A 20,909-nucleotide genomic window follows, 5' to 3' on the forward strand; every position below is an offset into this window, starting at 1 on the left:
ATAAGAATTCTGGTTCGGATTGACTTGTGGAAGTAATTTGAAATCCAAGTACCACTTTTATAAGTTGGTCAACCAATGGTCAAGGTGCTGATTCCGAAGGGTTGCACTAATTCCCAATAGATTACGGGAAAGTAACGATATTAATGACATTTTTTAAAAAAGAATGTGGCGCTGATTCTGAAGAGTCGCGCTGAATCCGAAAGGAATGATCATGGATATGACGAACAATGGGTCATGATTGTCATCCACAATGGATCGTGGATAGGAACTATGACCCAGTGTGTATGACAACAATGACCCTGTCATGTGATTGTCGTTCACATGGACATTGGATCGTGGTTTTCATCCATGTTAGATCGTGGTTATCATCCAACGCTGGATCGTGGATCCAGGAAAAACGGAATGGCAACCAAGACCCATATAACACGAGAACCACGACCCATATAACATGAGAATCGTTCATCTATTTTTTGTAGATCATTTTAAGGCTTGACCTAGCTAAGCTGCACTCTCACTACTTTGGTCAGAATACCATTCATCTATTTTTTACAGATTGTTTTAGGTCTTGATCCCAAAAATGAGACAGATATAAATCTAAGGTGGAATACACCATAGGAAATCAACTGACAACCACGACCCATATAACATGACAACCACGACCCATATAACATAATAACCATGTCCCATGAAAACTACGACCCATATAACATAACAAACATGACTCCATTGGAAACAACGACCCATATAATGTTACAACCACGACCCATATAACATGACAACCAAGACCATAATTACAATACAATATGAAAAATAGCTCTCTTCAATGGGCACCCGACGAGCTGAAAACCTCTATTAAGAAGGTCCATATAACATGGGTTATGGTTCTCATGTATTATGGGTCATGGTTGCAATTCTATTTTTCCCCGATCCACGATCCAACGTTGGATGATAACCGTGATCCAACGTGGATAAAAACCATGATCCAATGTGCATGTGAACGATGATCACACGACAGGGTCATTGTTGTCATACATACTGGGTGGTGGTTCCTAATCATGATCCATTATGGATGACAACCACAACCCATTGTTCATCATATCCAGCGCGACCCTTCGGAATCAGCACCATATTCTTTTTCAGAAAATCGCATTAATATCGCTACTTTTTCGAAATCCCTTGGGAATCAACACGACCCTTCGGATTCAACGTGACTCTTTGAAATCAGCGTGACCCTTCGGAATCACCGCCTTAACCATTGGTTGACCAACCCACAAAAGTGGTACTTGGGTTTCATTTCACGAACCAGAATCTTTATTGCAACACCTTAAGCATTCATGGATTTCTTTGCTCTTTCCATCAAAATAAGAGAGGATATATTCGAAGAAGTCATCGAGTCCCTCTTGCGTTCTTCATTTATTAGTGATCTACAACCATTCACTTCAGATTCAACGAGACCCAGGAAGCTGAAAAACTCTATTAAGAATTTCGATGGAGTCGCTGACCCATATTAGATGACAACCACGACCCATATAACGTAACAACTACGACCCATATAACATGACAACCACGACCTATATAACATAACAACCACGACCTATATAACGTAACCACCACGACCTATATAACATGACAACTATGACCAAAATTACAATACAATAGGAAGAACAGTTCTTTTCAATGGGCACCCAGCGAGCTGAAAAACTCTGTTGAGAATGTCTTGTTTAAGCCTGACCTTCTCAACGAAGTTTTTGATCAAGCTAAAATAAGACATTTTCAATAGAGTTTTTCAGCTCGCTTGGTGCCCGTTGAAGAGAACTGTTCTTCCTATTGTATTGTAATATTGGTCGTGGTTCGCATATTATATGGGTCGTGGTTGTCATGTTAAATGAGTCGTGGTTGTCATGTTAAATCAGTCGTGGTTTTCATTGATCATAGTTATTAACATGTGATGCCGATGCCCAACGGTCGCGCTAAATTTGAAGGGAAGGGTCGTGGATATGACCAAAAATGGGTCGTGGTTGTCATATTATATGGGTCGTGGTTGTCATGTTAAATAGTTCATGGTTGTCATGGATCGTAGTTATTAACATGGGTTGTGGTTCGCATGTGAAATGGGTCGTGGTTTTCATGGATCGTAGTTATTATCATGGGTTGTGGTTCACATGTGAAATGGGTCGTGGTTGTCATGGATCGTAGTTATTAGCATGGGTCGTGGTTTGCATGTGAAATCAGTTGTGGTTGTCATGTTAAATGGGTCGTGGTTATCATGGATCGTATAGTTATTATTATGGGTTGTAGTTCGTATGTGAAATGGGTCGTGGTTGTCATGTTATATGGGTCGTAGCCCTAAAATGACACGGCAAAGGATGGGCGGCATGGATTATACACATACTTCAATGTGGGCCCATATGGGCCGTGGTTCTCATGTTATGTGGGTCGCGGTTATTATATGTTCACTTCCTTTACTACTAAATGATAAGATAGCCATTGGTACAATAACCTAAGGCCAACAATGGGGAGATCCGTTTCGTCCACCTTGTCAGCCAGCTCGGCGTGGGCCCAAAAAGTCTTTTTTGTGCAATGTCCAATTCTAACAAACATTACAGTGAGCCTGGAAAGTTTCAATAGTGGCTTCCATTGTCGTGATTTTTTTCTATTATGTGACCCACACGAGCTCTAGATTAGGCTGATATTTGGGCCATAGCCCTAAAACGATGCGGCGAAAAGGATAGGCAGCATGGATTATACACATATATCAATGTGGGCCCCATGAGTTTGGTCCTTGCCCACGCACAAAAAAAGGGTTCCGTACACATTACTTTCTTAGCATTAAATACGACGTAACTTCTTATCCCTTAGAAAACCGCACAACTTCTGAAACAAGAACAAGGACATTTTCATCCGAAACAATCTTCAAACCTTGTCAGAAGGCCACTCTTAGGATATATGGAACGTCCTACTTTTCTAGGTAATTGACCCAAACTTCGAGGTCAGTATAGTCAATTTCCCTTTTGCTTCCTTATCGTCCTTTGACATTTTGTTCCTCAGGGCTTCTGAATTTCTCGATGATGATCAATCGTCGAAACGAACTTCTTTTTAGCTTTCTTCTTTTCATCGACAGGGGTTCTAAATACTCGAAACAACGGCATGGAAGACTCTAAGCATAAAGGAAGTAAGATCAGTCTTATTCCCTGCTTTACGATACACATTGGATGTGAAGATGTGATGTAAGACACGATATTTATGAAACAGTTTGTTTGAGGGTAAGGCATCAACAAATCACTATTCAGCATTGAAACCAGACATTACTGCTCTTATAATAGTTTTCTTTTTAGAGTTAGACATTTTCTTTAAAAGTGTGGTAATTGGAATTCCATCATCTGCAATGTCTATACCCATTAAGGTATATATGACAGAAGGTGTAACCATGAATGTTTCTTCTACAAATTGAATAGAGAAAGAAAAATTCTCAAGAGAAATATCACAAATAGAGGCATACATACGTTACACTACGGACCAGTAAGTCGTTCCACCTCAATTAAAAATACATTCCCATCCAACCTCAGAAAGAATTGGAACTAGACCAAAACGAGTAATATGGTCCAGATTTACTACTTTTTCAATGATAATGTTCCTTGTGTGGAAATCTTGGATAATTTTTGGATCATCCTCCGGCGAAGGTATGGTCCGTACACCAAGAGGGTGGGATCTAGAAGATGAGCCGGATCTTGATTTACGTACTATTTTTTTAGCCCGACATTCTATTATAAATGCACGAGAAATTACAAGAAAAATGGAAGGAAGAAAGTATATCAGATTTTGATGAAAAACCCAACAAGAAAAGGGTTTCAAATTGATGAAGAACTACTTAAACTAGCACATCTAGTGACGGACAACCAAAATCTAGAAGGAAATTGAAATAAAATTACTTATAAGAGAGTTTGGTTGATGGGTTGGTCAAATGGGACACCGGCTAATCGAGGAAGAAGATGTGGAGTGAAAACAAATTGTGAGGTTTTTCCCCTTTTGAGCAAACCAGCGCGATCTTCGGCTAGCCCAAGCATTTGCTCGGCTGGCCGAAACATCTTAAAAATTTAAATTTTTTAAATTTTATTAATATTTTATTTTTCATTTTACCTTTCATGCATTTCATAATTACGAATAAACATAAAATTAAATGTAAAGAAAAAATAATTAATTAACAATATACAATCCAATATCATGCTTTAGATTTGAAAACTTAACATTGTCGAGCGGCTTCGTCAGTATATCTACAAGCTGCTTCTCAGTTTGAATGTATTCTTGCATGATAGTTTTATCTTCAACTAATTCTTAAATATAATGGTATTGTATATCGAGGCACAGGTGAAACCCCATGTTGACACATGTACTTATATTAATTTTAACAAAATAGTAATGATATCCTGATAAATGCTTGATTCCTTCGACCAATATAAGCATAATTTCAAATTTCATTCTCGCAGTCACTTTATCTCCTAGCTTTAAATTCTTTCTCTTCTTTGAAAATCTCATTCCCTTCCTCCAATCCTCAATGATGACCACCTCTTCTCATCTATTCCTTCCTGATATAATGGTTGTGATGGACGAACTTGCCGACAAGTGCGCTGTGAAGACGGTCTTTGAGCCGTTGCTGGAAGAATACTTTATGCCTTGGTCCAACATTCTATGGACTGGTTCCCTTGATATCTAGATACGATTTATTTTGAGGGTCCTGGATTAAAATAAGCTTGTCCAACGGATGGACGGTATGCTGCGGACCTCGTAAACACACAGGACTGATTTACGTAAGTACACTTCCAAAAACGCCAATGATGTCAGTAGCTCTGGCCCGCATATAGCTACAAGTGGGGGGTAAAAGTGTCTAATTTTTATTATTATTAATTTTTAAATGTTTTAGGATAGTACTTACGATTGTTTAAGGTCACTAATGTTAGGGGACAATGCTAATACGGTCAAAATCTCCAAGTCATACAGAAACCTTACCTTTGGTTCTGAATTTCCCGATGATGATCTATCATCGGAACAAGCCTCTTCTTTGCTTCCTTCCTTCTGCCGTCCAAACTCGTTTCTCGTGGCCGGACTTGTTCTCGATTCTTGGTTCCTTGAATTCCATCCTCTTATTGGAGCCAGGATCCGTGTTGTCCTGTTGCCAAGAGCTATTTGTGGTGTGGTCGAGATGATCTTTAGATGTGATTGATTTTTTGGATTATGCTCTAAAATAACCTCTAAAAGTATATAAACGGTGTAGATATAATAAATACATCGAGGAGCGTCGGCGCTCGTCTTCGCACGACACGTACCTACAGCCGCTATATAGCTGGTGTGTGGTACACCAGCCAATCCGCGTCCCTTGTGCGTGTGAGCTGCATGTACGGTGATCTGACCATTTCATAATTAGCTCACCTATCAGCGTTTTGCTCCATAGGGACAAATTTCGTTCCGTAAGAGATTTTCAAAACTTGAGGTTTTTCTCATGATATTATTGAAAAATTTAGAAGAAAATAAAAATCTTTTAAAATATTTAAGTAAATCTAAAATTTAAATACATGTTTCTATAATAATTTTCTTAATGTTTTAACTAATTCTTTTAGTTAATATCGTGATAAAAATGCGATATTTTAAAATATTCTGAGATTTATCGCTTATGCATTTACTGTGATATTATCACAATATTTTCAAAATCTCGTAGATATTTGTCATGCTGTTTTGCTTCTTTATCCTCCTTTGACATTTCTTCTTCGGGTCATAAACAGAAACATAACATTTGGTTCTGAATTTCCCGATGATTATCTATCATCAGAACAAACTTCTTTTTAGCTTTCTTCCTTTGACCCTCTAAATTCTTTTCTCATGGCCGATGGACTTGTTCCATCGGTTCTTGGTTCCTTGAATTCCATCCTCCTATCCGAGCTAGGATCCGTGTTGTCCTGTTGCCAAGAGCTACAAGACCTTTCTAGTGCATTCAAAGCCATTCAAGCCGTTCTTCGCGATGCTGAGAGGAAACGGAGAAAGGAAGAAGCTCTGAGTGACTGGCTGGAGAAGATCAAAGATGTGGCCTACGACGTTGAAGACTTGCTGGACCAGTGCAAAGCCGAATCCCTCAGACATGACAATGAAGAGAGCAGAATCCCACCTTTTGCAAAGCGGGTATGCAACTCTGTCTTACGTACTCTTAATGTCGATGAAACAGTCGATGAACTGGGCTTTCATGTTAAATTGGGCATTGAGATGGGGCGTAGATTAAAAAATGTTAGAGAAAGGCTCAATGCTATATGTAGAGAGAAGTCTAACTTTCATTTGGAAGAAAGCATAGATAGCAAGATGGAGATGGTGGAGAGAAAAACTAGTTCCTTGGTTGATGAAACGGAGATTATTGGTAGGACTCCAGATAAGGAAAGGATCATACGCTGGTTGTTAAATGATATTAATCATGTCAGTAATGACATTCCCGTCATTTCTATAATTGGTTTAGGGGGAGTAGGAAAGACTGCTCTCGCTCAATTAATATATAATGACCAGCTAGTTATTGGGCACTTCTCGAAAATGATGTGGGTCCATGTTTCAGATAATTTTAATGAGACTAAGATTTGTAATGCAATCATTGAATCGGCAGAGGGTCGACCTGCCCCTGGTTTCTCGGAATGGCAAATGGTGCAAAATCATCTACGGAAAATCTTGATAGGGGAGCGATTTTTAGTTGTGCTTGATGACATCTGGAATGAAGATGAAGACAAGTGGAATAAATTGAGGCTTCCTTTGAAATATGGAGATATTGGAAGTAGAATTTTGATCACGACTCGCAATGAAGGCGTGGTTAAAATTATGCGCGGCACGAAAATGCATGAACTAGCGCCCCTATTAGAAAGGGATTCTTGGTCATTGTTCAGTCATATTGCTTTTGGGGAAATAAATACAGAGGAACGTGCAGAGTTGGAACAGATTGGCAAAGAAATTGCTAGAAAGTGTGACAGATTACCTCTTATTATAAAGAGAATAGCAAATGCAGTGCGTTTCAAGAGGACGAGAAGGGAGTGGGAGCATGTGTTGGAGAGTGAAACATGGGATTTTCCAAATGTTACAAGAGGTCTTCAATTAAGCTATGAAAATATGCCTCCTTACTTGAAGCGTTGCTTTGCCTTTTGTTCTATATATCCTAAGGATCATGTTATAGAGAGGGAGACATTAATCAAGTTGTGGATGGCCCAGGGCTTTCTTCCAGAGGAAAGTACAGCAATGGAAGGTATAGGCGATGGGTATTTTTACGAATTAATAGGGCGATCCTTGTTTGATGCTCCAATTACAGATTGCTTTGGCAATATCATGCACTGTAAGATGATGGATATTGTTCATGACTTCTTCCAAACTGTCGTGAGAGAATGCCATACCATGAACATGGAATTGTCGAACAGCATCCCCCTGCATGTGCGCCATGTCTCATTGAAATGCAGTAAAGATTTCTCATCAATTCCGGGAAGCTTGTGCAAAGCCAAGAATCTGCGCACGCTCCTGTTCATTGGGTGGTCAACAATCACTGTGCTGGCTGATGATTTTTTTGAAAATTTCAGGTGCCTCAGAGCATTAGATTTGAGTGGTACAAACTGTTCCCATATTCCCAAGTCCTTGAAGGACTTGAAACTTTTAAGATACCTCAACTTATCTACTGCTCAAGTAGAGTTGCTTCCTGAATTCATATGCGGACTGTATTCGTTGCAAACCTTGATACTTAATGCGTGCCGCCGAATCTCTATACTTCCCGAAAAGATGTGGAAACTTGCGAGGCTTAGACATCTGGAAATTGAAAGTACCTCGCAATTGCAGGCTTTACCCCATTGGATTGGGAGGTTAACTTCCCTTAGAACATTGTCAAAGTTTATTGTTGGGGAAGGGATGGAATGCAGGATTGGGGAACTTAAAAACCTCAATCTCCTCCAAGGAAAGTTAGCGATATACCATTTGGAGAGGGTGTTAAATGAGGGTGACGCCAAGGAAGCAGAACTAATGAATAAGAAACACCTTCGCCATTTGGAATTGTATTTCATTGGCTGGGGACTGTCAGCACCATTGCTTGGAAGTTCAGTAGTGTCAGTCGGGATTAAAGTAAAGATCAATGAGGGCGTGTTGGAAGGCCTTCGGCCCCATGCAAACCTAGAAGAACTGAAAATATCGGGTTACATGGGATTGAAGTTCCCGGGATGGATGGAAGATGCATCGTTCTCCAATCTAGTTAATGTGACTCTTCGTAACTGCCATCACTGCATAAAACTACCAGCACTTGGGACACTACCATACCTTAAATACCTTACCATAGTAGCAATGGCTAAGGTGGAATTCATCGGTCCAGAGTTCTACGGGAACAACGATAGTAGAGACGTAACAGGTGCAGCTCCAGCATTCCCCAAGTTGGAGACACTCGTTTTGATGGGAATGGCTACTTTGAGGGAGTGGGCTGGAAGACCAGATGGAGGAATGCCGTCTCTCCTTGAACTACGTATTGCAAAATGTCCCATGTTAATGAAAGTGCCCTTATTCCGTCATGGTAAACTGTGGAAAGTGGATATTGAATTACCAAGCACCTACTGGACATCGTGCATTTCAGAATCTGTCGAGTGTTTGGTTGTAGACGACATCAGAGGCAGCCATCATGTGTTAATCAGAAACAACGTAGACGGCATCAGAGGCAACCATGTGTTAATCGGAAACAACGTAGACGGCATCAGAGGCAACCATGTGTTCATCAGAGACAGCGATGCGCTCCACATCAAAGACATCGATATGATCCACCTGCCGTTATCTAACAACCTCAAGCACTTGGTGATTAAAAACTCACCATATTTTGAGCTCCCCGCTGGGATACAAAAACTCCGTGGGCTCCAGATACTCCACGTTACAGACTGCCGAAAACTGACACATCTGCCTAAAGAGCTCAAAGACCTCCGTAACCTTCGTCAACTGAAGGTCATGCGCTGTCCGAATTTAGAAAAATGGTGTGAAAAATATGCTGACGATGATCAGGAACTAGCAATGTCACACATCCCTAATATCTGGATCGGCAACCGAGAGATAAAGCGAGATGGGCAAGAAATCTCTGGACATGAAGGTAAGAGTCATTTACTTCTCTTTTTGAACCCTGCCACGTGACTCCTGCATTGCACCTGTACTTGCCCCACACGTCAAAATATGGCCACTCCCGTGCATATCCGATCCGGTCATCAGGTTTGCCAATGTATCTAGGCATGAAAAATGGTTGCCATTTTCTTTCTTCTCTGTTTCTGGGCTCCGCACCCAGATTCCATCAAAACTCTCTATTTGTTGCGCCCTTTTCTAGCCTCACAAGCACCTTTCCACGATGCACCAACATGCTGCCAAGCTGTCAAAATGACATGCGGGTAGAACGACCCAGCCATGTGTCAGGTGGGACGACACACCGTCAAAATATGGTTTTCCTCAGTAGCCCACGGTAATCCCCAAAGAAATCGGATTGTGTACTGAGTTACTCAGTAAGCTTTTATCGTACTGAGTAAATTCAGTTGGCCTTACTATGAATGTATGTGGGTTATCCACACCATCCATCCATTTTTCTAGCTCATTTTAGTGGTTGAGTCCAAAATGGAAGTATGCCCAAAGATAAAGTGGAACACACCAAAGGAAACAGTGAGAAAAATGACTTCCACCGTGGAACACACCAAAGGAAACAGTGGAACACACCAAAGGAAACAGTGATGTTTATTTGTCATCCAACGGGTTCATAAGATCACACAAACATGGATGAAGTGAAAACACAAATATCAGCTTGATGGAAAACTTCTGTGGGCCCCAAGAAATTTTCAACGGTAGAATTTCAATTCATATTGTTTCCCATGGTGAGGTCCACTTGACATTTTGATATACTTAATTTTTGGGCTCAAGTCTTCAAATTATCTTTTAAAATGGATGGACGGATTAGATAAAATATGTAAATCACGGAATACCCCACGGAGTTTACTCAGTAAGCGTACTGAGGTACTCAGTACGCAATCCACTTCCCTGGCCAAAACCCAGGTTGCTCGATTATCGGAGAAGGTTGCTCGATTATCGGAGAAGCCACACGTTTACAAAAATTACGTACAACTACAAACAAACCTTTTGTAACTACATTTCCATGGCATTTCTTAACGTGTGACACAACTACGGGGATTGTACTGAGTAACTAGCTTACTTAGTAAACTCTATGCCCACCATGATGTCTTTATCCATGCTATCCATCTGCTTTTTGAAATAGTTTAAGGGCATTAGCACAAAATTGAAGCATATTCAAAGCTCAAGTGGACCACACCATAGGAAATGATAGGAATTGAATATCTACTTTTGAAATTTTCCACGGAAGTTTTGGATCAATTCAAGATAATATTTGTGTTTTCCCTTTCAAACCGCTTGTGTCAAATTGTAGCAGAGTCTGTCACAACATTAGTAACAATATCAACATCACCAACTATAGTATATCTAATCAAATGACATAAACCACCCATTAACTTTCCTTTCGCCACTACCATTGCTCACTTTACAATTTCCAATCGACTCCTTTCATCCGAAATTTTGTACTTATCTCATTTTCTTTTCTTTTTTTTTTTGCTCGCACGCACGCACACACCATATTGTAGTGGGATTTCACCACCTATGGGTACTCAAACTCTTGACCTAGTGTTGAAACTCTTGTGAGTCTACTACTGCTGCAAGAGTAAGGACCTGGTGGTCATCTTCATTGAACTTTCGCAATGACAAAAGATTGTTCCATAGGTTTGGTATGTACCACACATTAGAAACTGTATGTATGTGTGATACTATCAAATATAGTAATTCTGACATATATAATCCTCGCAATTTTATACCTATTATCACCAATGTAAACTGTGCAGCCATCATATGATTGATATGTATGAAAACAATCTCTATATGGAGTCATAGACAACGAAGTGCCTGAATCTAAGATCCATGATGGCTCAAATTCTCTCGTGAAATCACTGCCAACAACATTCCCCTATTCTCAGATGAATTGTCTTTCTTAACTAGATTTCCTTAGGAATCCATTGAATCTTATGTTTGATTATGCGAATTAGGTTTGTAATTTTCATGATTTGCTTTTTTGAGTCTATAATTTCTGCGCAAGTGGTCATTTTTTTCGCAATTTTGACACTTAACCATTTTGTACATTTTGACTTGGATCTTGTGTGATTTTTTCCATCAGTACTCTTTTGATCGGTAGATGGTCTTCTGACTAGTATGACATCACCAACTGATTCTACATGCATTTTTTACAAGATTCTTCAGTAAACAATATGTATATGAATGACTTTATACTAAGATCCAAACCGTTGTTGAAATTCATAATCAAACCATCCCACAATTTTAGCATTGAATAGAGTGAAAGTGCGACATTCTCTTCATCGTCAATCTTCACATTGATTGCCTCCAATTTACTAATCAGAGTATTAAACCCATTAAAGTATTCTTATAAAGAAGATCATTCCTTCATTTTCAAGTAGTATAGTTGTCGTTGAAGAAATATCTTGTTTGACATTGATTTCGTAATTTGTCCCACAGGCCTTTCGTGGTGGTTTGATCAGACACATTGAACAAAATTGAATTATCTAATGTAAGAAGAAGGTTTGCCATGGCCAATTAATTTTTCTCCTCAAATATCATATTTTTTTATTTCTTCATGCTTCTTTTCCTTTTCTTGAATCACAATTGCACATCTTTCCTTCACCAATTGCAAAACAATTGGCAACATAGATCTCATGCTAAGAGACTTCTCAACCTTTAACTCTGATACCAATTGTTGTGGAAAAATGCCTGCACATGATTAATGTAGATGAAGTTAAAACACAAAAGAAAACGTCCAAAGAAAAGCGAGAAAAAAATACGACGCATAAGAATTTACATAGTTCAACAATATACCTACTCTATTGATGAAAATGTTGATAGACCTATTAGATTTAATGTCCACTCTCCCCCATATATTACTTGGTTAGTTTTAGGCACGTCCTCCGTGCGACTATGCATTGTCAGGCCAGCATACTGTGCGATGCTAGATATTTCATATGTCAACCACCCAAGGAAACTAACACAAGGATGAATGTGATGAGGTCGATCATCGTCTTCCTCAAGGGGATAACCACTCCAAATCCATGGAGCTTCTCTGGACTCTTCACAGAGATTCCTCGAATCCACGAGAAAAAATAAGAAAATAGAAATAAATTATAAGAAATTTAAAGCTGATTGATTGATTCGTGATAAAAATAAATTTACAACTCTTTAAATAGTGATACCAAACCTTGGAAGAAGTTTCCGAATCAAATTCCCTAAAATTCGTAATTACCAAAAATAGTAAAATTCTAACTCTGATAAAAATCCTAATTCCATTAAAATTTTCTAAAGCCTAATTTCTAAAAATAAAAATTTCAAAAAAACTTTTCCTAGAAGAGTCCTAGCATGATTACAAATTATTTCTAAAGGAAGAAAAATCTAAAAGTCTAAAAATAAGAAATTAATAATAAAAATTTTTAAATTACTAAAAATAGTAATGTTTTCCTTAAATTTTTGTTTTTGAGTTGAAACTGTGCTTTTTTTGGCGAAACAGATAGACACGACCCACTTTGTGGGTCGGTTCACTTCAGATGGCCTGTTTTAGTAAAGATTGATAAGTTGTGCACCCCGTAAATATACCCGGATCAAAAGTTAATTATGGTCAATTTATGGTTCACCTTATTTTGATCCAATCATGCTAGGAATATATTTATGCCACTTTCTATATCAAAAACTTGCACATAATGGATGACTCTGATCATTAGTATACTTGTATAAATACAAAATATGCCCAAATTCATTCCAAAGTTATTTCTTACCAAGTCTACTCTTGCCCCACGTCCCAATATGCCACTTGTGTGCATCGGCCGGTCGTCACAGGCACGTCTACTGCTATGACAACACGTGTTCAAAAAATGTACATGCTTGCCATGTTGGCACTAGTGGGGTAAGCGAGCATATCATCTCTCCTCTTATATTTAATGCATTACTCTTTTATTTTAGTTCCACGAAGAGCAGCGGCGGAATGACGCATCAGGCCTGAAGGATTCGACTGTAGTGTAAGAGGTATGGAACGATCTGACCATGTGCAGGACATCTAACCATGTATGGAATGGGACATATCATCTTGGAGCATTTGACAAAAAATAAAATAAAATCAGGCTGTCTGGTTATCAGGTTGCCGGACTTTTTCTTTTTCCAAAGCAGTGGATAGCCAAATAAAATTAATTTATTTCTTTCAGTGTATTTTTAGTTACCAGCCATTGCTTCTCAAAATAGGTGGGATGCCTAATAATTAAACAGCCTGAGTATTTGATCAAATGATTTGGAGATCCACCAAATACATTGAGTATATTGTTCCTGGAGCAACAATTAGTGGGGTCTACTATTAGAAAATATCTGTTATAGAGTGCTGATATCGTGACAGTGTGATTGGGTTTCGAAAACAAATGCCATATATCCATTGAGGTCTTCTCTCCACAGAAGCTGTACGAGTGCATTTGTGATTGCCCGTGCCCCCATGAAAAGTGATCAAAGCCCTTCATCACAAGGTCTTTCTAACAGAAAATTTCTGGTCTGTCGATCACAATCTAATCAGTGTCACGGTCCTCACTCTTGCCCCCGTGGTGGACTCAACAGGAGTTTCAACACTAGGTCAGGGGTTCCGTAGGTGGACAGCGTGGGTGTGTGTGCGTGAAAAAAATAAAAAGAAAAAAAAAATCACAATGTCACAGATACTCCCTGTTATCTACATGGTCTTACCATGGAATGGCTGGATGCAACATCCCTCTCGTTGCCCATAACTCTCTCTCTCTCTCTGGTTAAAAAAAAAAAAGAAAAAAAAAGAAAAACAAGAAGAAAAACAGAGAGAATGAAGAAAACAGAGGAGAAGAGAGAGAAGAAGCCAGGGCTTACTCATTATTGATCCAGACCTTGACTACGGGCTTACTGTCACTTCACTCTGATAGTGGGCTAAAGAGGCTCATCCTCTTGACGTGTGATTGATTTATGCTGGTCTCCATGTTTTTGTGTTTTAGTGCCTTATTCAATCCCATTGTGCAGTTGCTGATATCAATCTCCACCATCCATCAAATGATACTCCTCTTCCAATCAACACTGATGCCCGAAAGTCATAACAGTCGGTAAGGGGTGGCTGTAGGTAGAGCAACCATAGAGGTTTGTTACCACACTTTCTCCCTCATTTATTTTGGATTTCAAGGCATGTATGCCAATGTGTGTTGGTGTGAAACTCTTTAACTCCAAGGACAGTATACTTTGGATTTTTAAGGCATGTAATAGTGTGAAACTCTCAACTCTAAGGGCATGTGGCTAAAGGTGGAGCAACCATAGAGGTTTGTTTCCACAGTTCTCCCTCATGTATTTTGGATTTCAAGGCATGTATGCCAATGTGTGTTAGTGTGAAACTCTTTAACTCCAACGACAGTATACTTTGGATTTTTAAGGCATGTAATGGTGTGAAATTCTCTACTAAAAGGACAGTAAGACTGTAATATTTGTGTGGTGTGGATTTTTCATTTGGATGTTAAGGCATGTGTCAATGTGTCTTCGTGTATTGTAATGCAATATGTTGTGTGCCAAGAACTATAAAACATGTTAAAAAATAAACATGTCTTGAAATGCTAATGTTATATGCCATGAACTGAAAAACAGGTTCACAAATGAAGAGGTGGTTACCTGGCTCTAGCAAGCTAATAAACTGATTTCAATCAACCAAGACATCAAGATGTGTCATGATGTACTACTTGAGCTTGCAAAATTGGATTTCACACTAATTGAACAGTTCTTTTATTATGTTTTGATATTATTGTGTTCTTAATTAGATGTTGTATACAAATGAGTATTTATTCGATGCAATGTATTGTGTTTAATAGTAAATTTTATTTGTAGGACGTGATCAAAGTTCTTCTAAGTATCGTGAAACCTAGGGTTATTGTTGCTAAAGGAGTTGTTTTAAGTAAGGATTCACTCACAAAAGTAGGGGGGTTCCAACTTGGATATGGTTATTGGGAAATATCTGTTCAGGTAGCAATTGTACGTCAAGAGCATTTGATGAGACCCCATGTACGATACAAAACAATTGGGGATGCAATTGGAATGAGTATTTGTTGGCCCACTAGTTGTTGTTTGGTAAGAATTTTTTATTTTTTATTTTTGCATATACAATATAACTTCTTATATAAGATTGTAAATATTAACTAATTTCTTTTTGTTATTTTGTTTTGTAGGTTGTGGCAGATATGGATTGAGCTAAATGGAGGGATCTCTCTCTCTCTCTCTCTCTCTCTCTCTCTATCTCCCCCCCCCCCCCTTCTCTCTCTTTTCCTGAAAACAAAAAAGATTGGTTTTGAAAGTTGCTCAATTTACTTGGCTAACCTTAGATTGAATTTCACTTCTAGAACTTTATTTTTTTGGTTGAATGTCATATCATCTCTTTCATTAGATTGGTTTTGCTATGATCTTTCAATCATTCTCTAATTTAATTTTCAGTATCTTGCTAACCTTCGTTTGTGGATGATCTTGGCTTCTGCGTAGATGATTTCTGTGCATATTCAGTATTCCATCTGGAGCTGGTTATGAGTGTAGTTTTCTGTGTAACTATTAAAAGGAAATCAATTTCCCCCTCTTTATTGGTGACTCAAACAGAAGAAGCCATCTCATGGTGAGTTTTATATATGTTCTCCATCCTTTTGGCACCAACACACTTGGTAAAATCATTCTATTTCTTTTCTTTTTATAGGTGGTCACTTGGTCATCATATTTGTAGTGCAAGAGTTCCTGTCATACCTTTTAGTAAATTTGCCTATCTTGCTTCATATTTGTAGTGTTATAAGTCTTAGGCTCCATTTGGTTATCACATCAATCTTCATGAATATAATTTTTTCTTAAACCAAATGGAGCTTAAGCCCCTTTTTAACTCCGCCAATGCACTTCTTGCATTGCCGGTCCCAAGCCCGGGTAAAGGAGGAGGGAGAAGGGTGTCAAGGTGAGTTGTGTCATTTTCTTCCATTTTCTTTTACATACAACGTTAATGCATATTTCTGATGTTTTGAATATACTTCACTTCGACGTATGTTTTTCTTTTGTATTTTGCATGATCAAGTTCAGGGTTATTACTTTCCTTGAAAATGAGCAGAGTAAGATAAAAAAGGACTTTTGAAATGTGGAAGGTATCTAATTATTAATATCTTATGCGTTGCAAACTTTTCAGTGCAACTGCCACATAGGAACATTTATAAGTTTGCTACTCTATGCAAGTAGGTTGGCCTTCATATTTGATCAACCAAATCTGCCCACACTGGAAGTAGCTCCCTCTCTCTCTCTCTCTCTCTCTCTCTCTCTCTCTCTCTCTCTCTCTCTCTCTCTCTTTCTTTCTTTTTTTTTTTTTTTTTTTTTTTTTTGATAAGAGGGTCCACAGGCTTCATATATTGGAGAAATATTTACAACCTAGGCTATTTCGGGCGGGGCAGCAACAACTTAGCAGCCCCGCCTATCATATCCTATACAATCGAAGATTTTTTAAGATTCCTAGCAGAGCTGAGGCCGGCTTTGTCCAAAAGAAACCGGCCCCTGATCGGCCGAGGGAGGAGATGGACGTCCGGGAAGTACCTGTCAGATTGCGTCGTGCTCCCCTCTTTAGCCAAACCATCTGCTGGCCCGTTCGCTTCCCTAGGGGTAAGGGAGATACAGAAGGTTCCCCTACCGCATAACCCCTAGATCCGAGCCACCTAGTATTTCCATTTCCATAAGATTATGGATTTCCTAGATGAACACCCCACCACCCAATTGGAATCTATTTCAATTAGAACGCTGTCAAGACCGGAAGAAACACACAGCTTCACCCCTTCGTAAACAGCCCGGAGCTCAGCCAAGTTGTTGGAAGCAATCCCGTATCCATTGGAGAAAGCAAATTTCATATTACCTTGATTGTCTCTACATATGCCCCCTCCACCACCTAGGATTGGATAGGGCGGACCCGTCCACATTGAGCTTAGACTAGCTGTGGGCCCCACCGTGATACTTTTCGAACATTAACGCCGTGCATTGGGTGGGCCCTTAGGCAGTGGCCCCCCTGCCAAAAATCAGCCGTATACGGAACTCAGGTGGGCCATACCATCTAAAATCATGTGAGGACATGCCTAAAACATATAAAATCACTCGGTGGGGCCTACCTGAAATTTGGATGCGGCTGAAACTTGGTCTGAACCCTCAGTCAAGTGGGACACACATAATGGGAGGACCGGATTTGTGAACAACATTACCGTGGGCCCCAGGCCCACCCCCAGGTCCATGTGGTCTTATAAACAGGTTAATTGATAAAAAAAAATATTACGATGGGCCCCCTCCCTGACCATGTGACCCTATCAACAGGTTGTATGGCAAATAAACATTCCAGTGGGCCCCAGTCTAGTGGGCCCTACTCTAGTCCACGTGACCTTATGAATAAATTGGATGATAAATAAATATTACAGTGGGCCCTACCCTGGTCCACGTGACCTTATGAACAGTTGGTTGGAAAATAAACATTATGTTGGGCCCTAGGTTGGTTGGAAAATAAACATTATGTTGGGCCCTAGGTTGGGTGAAAAATAAACATTTCAGTGGACCCCAGGTTAGGTGGGAAATAAACATTATGGTGGGTCCTACTTGGGACCCACTTGTGTATGAATTGTGTCCACACCTTTCATCAGTGTGGAACTCCACCATGAAGTATGTGATTTATCTATGCCTTCCATCCCTATGGGACCTACCATGATGCATATGTTTCATCCTAACCGTCCAACCATGTTAGAGGATATTTTAAGGCCATGTGATAAGGCCCATATTATGAGGCCCATTGTGATGTAGGCAAGGCCCATGTGACTAGGCCCATCTTGATGCATTTGTGGCCCGTCGTTGAGGCCCACCTTGATATATATATATATATATATATATGAGACCCATGTATGAGGCCCATTTGATGTACTGAAGGCCCATGGGTCAAGGCCCAATAGGACGTACATGGTATATGTGTTGATTTTATAGCGGGCTACACCTTGAGAGCAATGATGGTTTAATTTCCACATTGTAAGGATGATGTTGGTTAAATATCCGCATTGTCACTCTCTCCCTAGGGCCCATTAATAGGCCCATACCTGTAATGTGCAGGCCGTCTAGGCCCATATTCGTTTTGATCAGAACCCATCACCCCATATCATGCTTAGTATAGATTTGTGAATCATGATCATATGCATCTTATGTATGCCTAATGTGAGGATTGACCGATCATTGCACATGCCTTCAGGTAGATGGTTTATGGACTTCCTGATAAGCAGAGTTGTCCTACATGAGAACGCGGTACGCACAAGATTGTTGCATGTCTGATGATATGATTCATGCACTTACATTCGTGTGATTATGCTCATTGTATGCCCTAGTGACATCAGGGCCATAGCCTCCACAGACACATCGTGGGTGGCTGGATTGGATACCGAAAATGTTTGGTTCTAGTATACGGGCACCATAAATGTCCCTAGGTGAAAGTCCCTAAACCCGATGGTACTAGAGGATGACTCCAACGTCGAGACCGAGTGAATATATGAGCGCACGAGGGCCGAATACCAAAAGGCCGCGTCTCCCACTGTGTCGTGGTCGGTTGGAAAGGGGTGTGGCCTTACTCGCACGAGGTTAGGGGGCAATACTAGGCTGAGTTTGACCAGCTCGTGAATGGGTCCGCTATCGATGTGCCGGATAGGTATTGGTAGACTATTGGCCAGGCGGATAGTGAGGTTTCTTACGCTCACTTGGACTGTGCGGCTAGGAGAGCAGCAGTGCCATTTGGAGTGTACTGAACCCTGATGATTATCCAGAATGAGAACTGTACTGATATACGATGAGGATTGACATGCTTGGGTTGCATCTCGCATCGCATGGCCATGTTATGGCCGATAGCATTCACATCTTCCACCGCATAGCCTTGGTACGGCTGATTGCATTCATGTACTCATCACCATGATTCCGCATTACTCTGACCTTGCATTCTGAGCACGCTTATATTGTGAACACACTTACACCACCCTTTAAGCTTTCTATAAGCTTATGCACGATTGATGCATGTAGGTAACGTCAGGACATAGCTATAGCATAGTAGCAGCAGGAGCGTGCAATCGAGCTTTGGAGTTTTTGTTATTTGCATTATCTTGTATTTCCCTTCAGACGCATTGTACTTAAAAGTTTTTGATCATAGTGAATTTTGTGATGGTGTTCTTGTTGTTATTATTCGTGGGTTATGCTTGTGGTTATGCTCACTACGAATCAGACTGATGATTAAAAATCCTCCTTTTAGGATCCCAGGATCGGAACCTGGTAAATGGGTGCTGGGAGCCGAGAATGGGGTTCTACGGAGGCTGTCGGCGCCGGATTTGGCGATCGAAAATTTTGTGAGCCCGGTTTCCGAGTTCGGGCATGACACCAGCCCTCGGGGGGCCTAACCCATTTGACGATGACGACTGCCGAGGTGGGGAGAGAATGCGAAGTTGGTCTCATGCAAACAACTCTTAATTGAGTTCATCTTTGTGCAGCTAGCCATAGTTCCTTGTAAGCTTTTAAACTATGCTTTCTATACTGCCCCCCCATACTTTGAGTAATGTAGTGGTTATATTTCCAAATAATAGAAATGGGTTTATTTATTAAGAAAAAAGAAGTGCTAATCACCACTAATGTAGTTTATCCTACAATAAGAAATAGATGAATATGTGCATGCGTGCATGTTTATAGAAATGTTTTAATTGATATTTGTGCCAAGTATTTAGATTGGAAAGGTGAATTGTGGGACCCATGCCAATTTGGCACATTTGTAGGAGATATGGCTCATTTATTAGAGGGAGCTTAAAATAAACATATCTCTGCTCATCAAGTAGGCCACATGTGCACATTGGATATTAGCCATTGGTGATTTTGTATCTGACAATTCCTTTTTGTTGTAGATCTGTGGTCCCCCTGATGATGTATTTATGGTTGGCCCATCTAATGAATGAATTGGATTGGATCTCATACATTTTGTACCAAGTCGGCATGTACATGTGTGGCTGAATTTCATTTCTTGGGCCTCTCCTTAGGGTCCATGAATGACAGGCAATGGCAGTAATTGATTTTGTCAAGTCAAATGAGATATTGGAATTTCATTATGAGAAATTATTATCATGGCTGTAGTAGTCTTGGCATGAAAGTAAGTAGGTAAGGATGATGGTTTTCTAATTACTCATCACAAGAAATAACTGTTATTATTATTATTATTATTATGCCCCAAACTTGGAAACCGGGCTCACAAAATTCCCGATTGCCGAATCCGGCGCCAACAGCCTCCGTAGTACCTCATTCTCGCTCTCGGCACCCATACACCAGGTTCTGATCTTGGGATCCTACAAGGAGGATTTTTAACATTAATTTGATTCGTAATGAGCATAACCATAAGCATAACCCACGAACAATAACCACAAGAACACCATCACAAAATTCACTATGATAAAAAACTTAAGTACAATGCGTATGAAAGGAAAATACAATATAATAAAAGTAACAAAAACTCCAGAAGCTCAGCTGCACACTCCAACTACGGCGAGGCTATGACTGCTTCCTGGCATCACCTGCAAGCATCAATCGTGCATAAGCTTATAGAAAGCTTAGAGGGTGGGGTAAGTGTATGTGCAATATGAGCGTGCACAGAATGCAAGGTTAGAGTAATGCAGAATCATGCTGATGAGTACATGAATGCAAACAGCTGTACTAAGGCTATGCAGTGCAAGATATGAATGCAATCGGCCATATCA

General features: G+C 39.9%; 1 protein-coding gene across 3 annotated transcripts; it reads left to right on the forward strand.

Annotated features, from left to right (window-relative positions):
* Positions 1-5,769: 5,769 nt before the first annotated feature.
* Positions 5,770-14,596, forward strand: LOC131251523 (putative disease resistance protein RGA3). Of its 3 annotated transcripts, none has more exons than XM_058252279.1 (3): positions 5,770-9,118; positions 13,087-13,149; positions 14,146-14,596. In XM_058252279.1, exons 1-2 carry the CDS (start codon positions 5,872-5,874, stop codon positions 13,110-13,112), a joined length of 3,273 nt encoding a protein of 1,090 aa, XP_058108262.1. In that variant the 5' UTR covers positions 5,770-5,871; the 3' UTR covers positions 13,113-13,149; positions 14,146-14,596. The 3 variants fall into 3 exon arrangements, with proteins under 3 accessions (XP_058108262.1, XP_058108263.1, XP_058108261.1); XM_058252280.1 differs by having other exon boundaries at positions 13,102-13,149; XM_058252278.1 differs by lacking the exon at positions 13,087-13,149.
* The last annotated feature ends 6,313 nt before the right edge of the window (positions 14,597-20,909 follow it).

Source organism: Magnolia sinica, chromosome 7 (assembly GCF_029962835.1).
Source record: "Magnolia sinica isolate HGM2019 chromosome 7, MsV1, whole genome shotgun sequence".
In the NCBI taxonomy this organism is placed as follows: Eukaryota; Viridiplantae; Streptophyta; class Magnoliopsida; order Magnoliales; family Magnoliaceae; genus Magnolia; species Magnolia sinica.

Bases quoted from the DNA above. Each gene is read 5' to 3' on its own strand.
- LOC131251523 (XM_058252278.1), top strand. From the start codon at position 5,872: ATGGCCGATGGACTTGTTCCATCGGTTCTTGGTTCCTTGAATTCCATC. The intron at 9,119-14,145 runs GTAAGAGTCATT...CCCATTGTGCAG, and splicing joins AGAAATCTCTGGACATGAAG to TTGCTGATATCAATCTCCAC.